Raw genomic sequence first — 8,444 nt, forward strand, 5'->3', positions numbered from 1 at the left:
ATAGGAGGGGGATTATAGAAAGGGGGGTTAAAACCATGAAGCAGCATAAAGCAACAAGATACTGGATGTTTATCATTACGGTAAGGTTCAGATGTAATACAAATCTCGTAGGGGCGGGGGCTGTCCACACACACACTCAAATGTTATAAACACACCTGTTAGCTGCAAAAATGTCCACAAGTCAACATGAACACATTACAAATATTGTTCACACACGGTTTGTGTTTTTGATTCACAAACCTGATGAGGATCGCTGGTTTATCCGTCTCCTTTCTCCTGGGGATCGGGTGGCAGGTCTCCATGGTGTTAAGATCCAAGGAAATCTCTTTAGACATTAAAAACTTCCGGTTCCGGGTTGCAGCACAGGACGCGTGTGTGGCTCTCTGCAGCTATACAACTATCTTCAAACAACTTAAAAAGTTGATTTTCTCCAAAAAGGAGAGCGGACCATGGCCCCCAAGAAAAGCCAGGAATACGAAGACCTTAAAAAGGCTCTTGATGATATCCAAGTTACGTTGTATCCCTTTATGGAACAAGTGAATGCTAAGCTAACGCCGCTCACAGTGCTATTGGAAGATTTCCTGAGGCTCCGCGTTAAAAACGAGCAACGAGAAAACCGGGTCGAGATTCTGGAGAAAAGACTGGATGATGTGGAACCACAAGTAAGGATGAATAATGTCATTCTCACTGGAGTACCGATGAAACCTTGGGCAAAGCAGCTGGAGTTAGCATTGCTAATGCTAATAGCGCTAGCAGTTCTGAAACGGTGACCCGTGCAGAGTCTGTGGAACACCAAGTGGAATCATTTTTCACATCTAAAGGGATTTCCCTGGATTTCAATACCATCGAGACCTGCCACCCGCTCCCCAAGAGAAAGGAGACGGATAAACCAGCGATCCTCATCAGGTTTGTGAATCAAAAACACAAGCTAGCTCTGATGAATCAAAGGAGGAATCTCAAAGTTTCTGCTGCTTATCTGAACGACCATCTGACCTGAAGGAATGCTGAAATCTCCAAACATGCCAGGCTCCTCAGGAAGCAGAAGCAGATTGAGAACACTTGGGTTAAAGGCTGCAGGATTTATATCAAACCACTCGGCCCACCGGACCGGGCCAAGGTTCTGGTTGTGAACACCATGAAGGACTTTGAGAAGTGTTTGATCACGGTCGTCTGAACCAACATGCAGTAATAAATCAAAGAGCAAAATAATTTCAAGAAATATTACGCCTGGATGCAACACTTTTTCCATAAGTCTGAAGTGACCTAATTATCAACAAAGATCTGACCTGCAGACAACTTGACCTCAACTCTTAGGCGCCGCTGATATCAGCTGAAGAAGGATATGGACCTCCATCTAATGTCTGCAAGACATAACAGCGAAGAGAACTAGAAGCTTTGTTTTAAACCGAGAAGAACAGCTGTTTATCAGCAGAATAAGAAATACCAGCCTTGGTCTTTCGACAAATAAGGACCCTTTTTGCTTTTTATTTTTTGCTTCATAGCATTACTTTATCATAAAAAAATAAAGAAAAAATAATTAAATAAATATATAAAAACACAAAAAATAATAAAACAAATGATTAATCAATTATTGAAAATTGTCAAATTGATTGACTTTTAATTATATTACTTCATTTGCTTAAAAAAAAAAGATAAGTTGATTCATGAATTTTTCCTAATGAAACATAATTTTGTACATATTATTAACTTTTGATACTTGACCAAATTTTTCTATAAAAATTCCTGAAACAGTGTTTTGTCTATTTTACTGATACAGTATTATTTTTTTATCATATCAATGACTTTTAGAAGTAACATAATCTGCATGTATTTTGGATACTTTATTGCCATGTTGATTTCTAAAAGTTATTTACAAAATAATTTCAGTAATTCATCCTTGTCATGTGCTTTCTAGGAACGGGATATTGATAAATCATGTAATAAAATGGTTACGGTAGAACAGGGGTGGGATTATAGGGCGGCCGTGGTGCAGCGGTAGGGCGGTCGTCCCATGATCGTAAGGTTGCAGGTTCAATTCTCGCCTTGCACGCCCATGAGTCGAAGTGTCCATGGGCACGACACTGAACCCCACCTTGCCTCTGGTGGTAGGCGGGCGCCTGTGTTTGGCAGCGGAGCCGCCACCAGTGAGTGAATGGGTCTGTGACTGTAAAGCACTTTGTCCTTGTAGGAAGAAAGGCGCTACATAAGTATACGCCAATTACCATATAAGTTCGCTTCCTTCCACTCCCTTTCAAGCAATACTTAATTTTATGTCTAATTATTCTAAGTTTGATTAGTTATTGTATGAATGTATAACTGATGATTGTATTGTTTTTGTGTATTATTCCTATTTGATTGCTTGAAATAAACCATTTCAAATCAAGTAAAAAAAAATGGTGTTCCAGAGACTCTCCATCGCTCCCCGTTTCAGAAGAACTGTTAGCAATGCTAGCGCTATTAGCATTAGCAATGCTGACTCCAGCTGCATTCATTCAGTGAAAATGATATTATTAGTCCTTGCTTGTTGTTCCAAATTGTCCAATCTTTTCTCCAGAATATCGACCCGGTTATCTTTTTGCTCGTTTTGAGCTTGGAATCTTCGGCAGTCTTCAATTAGCTCCATGAGAGGAGTTAGCTTAGCGGTCACTTGCTCAATGAAAGGATACAACGTAGCTTGGATATCATCAAGAATCTTTTTAAGGTCTTCGTAGTCATGGTTTTTCTTAGGGGCCATGGTCAGCTCTCTTTTTTTGGAGAAAATCAACTTTTAAGTCACTTGAGGATAGTTATTTGGCCGCCTTGAGCCACACGCGTCTGTGCTGTAACCCGGAACCGGAAATCCCATTTCCCATCCCATCCCAACATTTGAACCCTTAGATTCAGGGCCAACAGTTTTGTTTCTGTCCTGGTTGTGGAGCAGTGATGGAGTTGTACACCCTCCATGGGTGTGAAAATTTTGGACGTTGGCTGGGTTTTCAGTTTCCCTGGTTTTTGTCATATTTTAAGTTTTTTTTGTGACTCAGAGCAGTTTCAGGTTACATAGACCTGGGAGTCTGTTGCAACCATTCTTACCATTCATAATCAATTCCAGCTCCTCTCCATGAGGAACTTTAAAAAATAGTTGACAGCGAGGGAAGATTAAAGCGGGAAATTGCCAGGGGTTGATTGTGCCAGATTTTGTGGCGCCATCATAATGCGGTCGCTTTACCGGTCCGTTGTGGTGAAGAGAGATGAGCCACAAAGCAAACCTCTCAGATCACCGGTTAATCTCACCTATAGTCATGGGCTCTGGTTTATGACCCAAAGAACGGGGTCCTGAAAACAAGCGGCTAAAATGAGCTTCCTCTGTTGGGTGGCTGGGTGCTCCCTTAGAGAAAAGGGGAGGAGCTTACTCACCCGGAGAAAGCTCAGAGTAGAACCGCTGCTCCTCCACATCCACAGGAGCCAGTTGAGGTATTCGGGCATTTAGTTCGGATGTCCCCATGGTGCCTCCTTGAGGAGGTGTTCCGGGCATGTCCCACTTGGCGAAGGCCCCGGGGAAGACCCAGGACGTGCAGAAGAGACTACGCCTCAGGTTCCCCCCAGGGGAGCTGCAGGAAGGTTTGGGCATCTTAGCCTATTCCACTCTTTTTTTCATATTTTTTCTTTTATTCTATTTTTTTCGTTCTAATGCTTTGTGAAGCCTGTCAACATGAGGTTGACGTCAGAGGAGGAACTGTGCATGAGCATTGAAAACACACAGGAAACCTACAGTCTGAACCCCCCACCCCAAGAGACAAATGATGAAATGATGGACAGCTTGATCCCTGCAGCATCTGTATTTGTGAGCCGCCGCGCTGCAGGAGATGACAGCTCCACAGGAAGACTGACAAGCTCTGTGTTTCTGTGTCACAGTGAGGGCGCCGAGGCACTGAGGGAAACCAGAAGAAGCATGGCCATCATCTGGGAGGAACCGGCCCAAACGGACCCCCCTGACTTTCACACGAAGAGTCATGCATGCATGCAACATTGCAGGACTTCACCATGTGAAACAGCTTGGTACAGAGATGTGTCTGAAATAATTCTCGTGTTTGTCGTCCTGTGAACAAACTGCTGTGATGACCCCCCCCATAACTGCAGTGGGACCCCCCCCCCACTACAACATCAGAGCGTTCTGTAGATAAAACATCCCCCCCACACCCCCCGCCTGCTTTGCTGTCTTTTTGCTGCTATCATGACACCCCCAGACTCAGAGAGAGGGGGAAATCTCAGTCTAGAGAGCTTTGCAGATAAATTGATGCTTGTTGGTCAACGTTTTAGCACTGATTGGGTATTCAAATTGACTAACCATAATCAGACCAAGCAACAAGACTGACTTTAAAATTGATCAATCAGATGAAGCTTCCTAGATTTCACATTTACTACTCCAAACAGCAGGCAGAGAGGTGCGGGCTTTCGGGCTTCTTTCCAGCGTCTGACGTCACAGAAACCCAATGAAACCGAGGACAGTTCTGCTTTTGGACTCAAGTTTCTTACAGAACTTTTACCTCAAATCAAAAATGCTGCAATCTTTGTCAAAACATGACAGAATTGCAGAAAGTTTGAATTTTAGAGGAGTGTGTTCAGCCTGTCATTAATGATGGCAGTGATCCATCATGTGTGATGCTGACCAACAGAGGCTCCTTTCTTGTTCAAATGTGTTGTTTTAAGGTCCTCTGTTCTCTCGTCTTTGTCCTCTCAAGCAGGCGGTCTTTCATCTGACTTTATCTCATTGCACTTCCATATTTACCCAGTGGCGGTTCTACACTAACTTACTCCCTGGGCGAGTAACCCCACCAGCGACCCCCCCCCCCTACACACACACACACACACACACACACACAAAATTTGACAACATCCTGCTGTGTTCCCTATCTTCTATTTAGCCATTTTACACAAAAAATGCATGAATTTTCTAGACTCGTATTACAGGGGGGTCAAACTCAGTCACACAGGGGCCTATGTTAAAAACACGCTTAAGGTTTTGGGCTGAAGAAGATAAACATTTACTGAACACACTAAAGCTAAACTTTTAAACCTTTTAAACTGAACTTTTTGAACATAAATATGAATAAAAACAGGAACACAAGTTAAACCTTAAATAAGTTGTAATATTTTGTTCTCCATATAAATATATTCTGTCAAAATTATACAAATATGAACATGCTGCAGGACCAAAAGCAAAGAAAGCCTGGAAATATTAATACGAAATTATATCAAATAATTCCATTTTTTTGCTCTTTCATCATTTTTTAGAGCATTATTTTTTTAGAGCTGGACTCCTGCTTCATTTTTAGCAATAATTTCTTAATGTGAGACGTCCTGTGTGTGTCTTTGTGAAACATATCAGAGGGATTAGATCTAAAAAATAAAACTTATTGTGATTAATATGTTTAGGTCTTATAAAACATTAAAGACTAAATCTTAGAACTCAGTGGGATTACTCCAAAAATATTTGGCATTTCCCTAAATTTGTGCAACACCAACAGCAGAAATCCTCCAAAAAAACTCAAGCCTAAAAAAATGGTCTGCGCTCACCCCCCCACCCCCCCCCCCTTCCCCTCCCCTTCCCCTTCCCTCTGACACACGCGGCTCCGTCTCTATGACGACAGCGCGCAGCTGCGGCCCAGAGTTGATTGTCAGATAGAAAAAGACTCCCAATCACCTCTTAGTGTGATTCAGCCAGCCACCGGTGAGTTGCGCCCCCCTCTCGAGTTTTTGACTTATGTTCCAAAGACTACCGCAAAGAGGTGTGGCCGCAAGCGTCTTGCAGCAGAGGGCGGTGGTCACGTGCGCATCGGGTCTGCTGTGTCGGAGCAAAGAATTGTGGGAAATAATCTCCATTGCCTGCTTTTTTCGAAATTGGGTTGAGCACGGGTGTTTGTTCTGCCTAATTCCTTTTCATGTGCCTGTTTTACGTTGTTTCACTCTGAGGTATTCTTTTTTTTTTTTTTTTTTTTTTTTTTTTGCACCATAAGTGTGAAGAGCAAATAGGAGGAAGACATTCTTAAGAGTCTGATGTGTCAATTAAAAGCATTAAGTGTCGGCTGCTGAAGCAATTTCAAATTAAAAGCTCCAAGCTTCCTCTTTGAATATAGTATGTAGCACATTAGGTGTAACGCAAATGCCGCCCCGTATGAAGTGCCGCCCTGGGTGACCGCCCACATCGCCCATATCAAAAACCGCCACTGTATTTACCCAAATAGAAACCAGTGCAATCATTGGAAAGACCACAAAAATGTTTACTTTCAAACACAAAGAAAAAAATGTCACTTTCATGACAACCTGGAAGCCGCTGTTGATGCCTCTAGCTATAACTTCAGATCAAAGTCTTCAGAAAAAAGTGGATCGATCGACGTCCATGTTTGATTTGCGTCATGCCGATGTCTGCAAATGCTTGCTGTCGTGAAAGATGCAGCTTTGGTTGGTTCAGAGTTGATTTTTAAGGATTTATTTAGAGAGGATATGTTTGAATGTCATCCTAAGAAACTCAAATCCTATTTTCCTCACCACAGACACGTGTGAAGCAGGCAGCCCCCTCCCCAGATGAAATAAATCGGTGTTTGTGCTCTGTAAACTCATACTTCTTGTACACATTTGTTTGTTGATTTAAAAAGATTTTCTGTCACATTAACCTGTTTTTGTAAATAAAAAAAGTGAAATATATTAAACATAATTTAGAATTGGCTATAAGCGCTATAAAGGTTATGGCATTAACCATTCATTTCTTCTATCATTTCATTTTTCAGAGAAATGCAACAAGAGCCGTACCAGTAATGGGGGGGGGGGGGGGGGGGGTTCTATCACTTGGTAAACTCATTTTAACACAGTTAACTCCCAACTCAAATCTAAATCAGTTCAAACCTGAATAATGTTGCGTACACAGAAACCTATAGATTTTATTTTATTTTCTACTTTAACTATATTTAATTACTTTAATTATATTTCAGGCATACAGTCAAACCCAAAGTTATTCAAAGCCTTGATGAATTTTGTCTGAACCTCTTCAGACCTAGCATGCACAACATGCGTGGACATTGCATTTTGGCTTTTATTACCACGGTAGTAATTTTTGGCTTAACTGCGGCCCTGTGACTTTTGTGTAGAGGGTTAGCTCAAATATTAGCTTGGGTCTCGAGAGGTTAAAGTTACCATTAGTCAACTAGCAAAGGAAGTTATCCAAAGATTACTCAAAATCAACATATAAGACAATGTACAAGATGCATCATTACACAGAAATATTTCGTAGCTTCTATTTACATGTGAATAAAAAGTAGGTTAGTCATAATTATTCCTACATTTTTCTCAATTTATAACAGTCTATGGGAAACTCAAAAATTCTCTGTTTTTCAGATCAGCGCTGAGGCCCTCTAGTGGTGGGCAGATGTTACTGTTCCTATAGGGCAGGGGTGTCAAACTCATTTTCACCGTGGGCATCAGCATAGTGTCTGTCCTAAAAGCGCCAGATATAACTTATACATGTTACTAAATGTATTGAAAAACAAAAGTAACAATTTCAAGAATCATGAATTTTTATTTGTCACATACAAAGTTATATTTAGCAAATACAACCAGTAGTGAAATGTACGCCAGGTCCGCTCCGTGGACAGTGCAAATAATTAAGGAAAACAGCACAGATGAAAATATACATAATATATACAAGTAAAGCTATGTAAAGATGAAATAAGAAAAAATGTGAATTGTAAAATTAAATGTAGAACGCAAAATAAAGTGCATGAATGTAAACTGTAGACTAAGATCATTAAGATACACGTTTAGAGTTTAAGAGCCTGATGGCCTGGGGGTAGACGCTCCTCCTGAGTCTCTCGGTCTTTGCCATCAGGCTACGGTAGCGCTTACCAGATGGCAGCAAAGTAAAAGTATGATTACTGGGGTGGGTGGAGTCTTTGATGATTTTCGCAGCTCTACTTCTGCAGCGTTTGAGGTAAATGTCCTGCAGAGAGGGGAGAGCAGACCCTGAAATGCGTTCGGCTAAGCGCACAACTCTCTGCAGGGCTTTGCAGGCTTGATTTGAGCTGTTCCTATACCACACTGTGATACACTGAGTCAATAAACTTTCTATAGCTCCAGTATAGAAGGTTTTCACCAATTTTGACACAAGCTTTAGGGCAGGGGTCGGGAACCTTTTTGGCCAAGAGAGCCATAAACGCCACATATTTTGAAATGTAATTTCAAAAGAGCCATACAATAATGTAGTGTCCCTTTCCCACACTGAGGCACGGAGACTTAACCTCTTTTAAGGTTCTCTATTCTGTTTACTGCAGACCGCAACAAACGCCGTACGATTAATTCATCAACTCCTGAATCTCTCCCGCCGAGACGAGAGAACTTCTCCCAACTTTATATTCCCCCCTCCCGCTCCAGCCCTCCCATTTCCCTTATTCGGCCCATAGCTGAACCCCATT

At 41.7% G+C, this 8,444-nt stretch overlaps 1 protein-coding gene across 7 annotated transcripts in view; it reads left to right on the forward strand.

Annotated features, from left to right (window-relative positions):
- The window catches only part of dtnbb (dystrobrevin, beta b), a 56,005-nt gene extending 49,316 nt beyond the window's left edge, over positions 1-6,689 (forward strand). For all 7 annotated transcript variants that reach the window (XM_023952051.2, XM_023952054.2, XM_023952052.2 and 4 more), the window contains one exon: positions 3,895-6,689. In XM_023952051.2, the coding sequence (XP_023807819.1) occupies positions 3,895-3,914 (20 nt within the window). In that variant the 3' untranslated portion in view covers positions 3,915-6,689. The remainder of the gene's footprint in view (positions 1-3,894) is intronic.
- Positions 6,690-8,444: the final 1,755 nt, after the last annotated feature.

Source organism: Oryzias latipes, chromosome 22 (assembly GCF_053564925.1).
Source record: "Oryzias latipes strain Hd-rR chromosome 22, Olatipes_Hd-rR_3.1".
NCBI lineage: Eukaryota > Metazoa > Chordata > Actinopteri > Beloniformes > Adrianichthyidae > Oryzias > Oryzias latipes.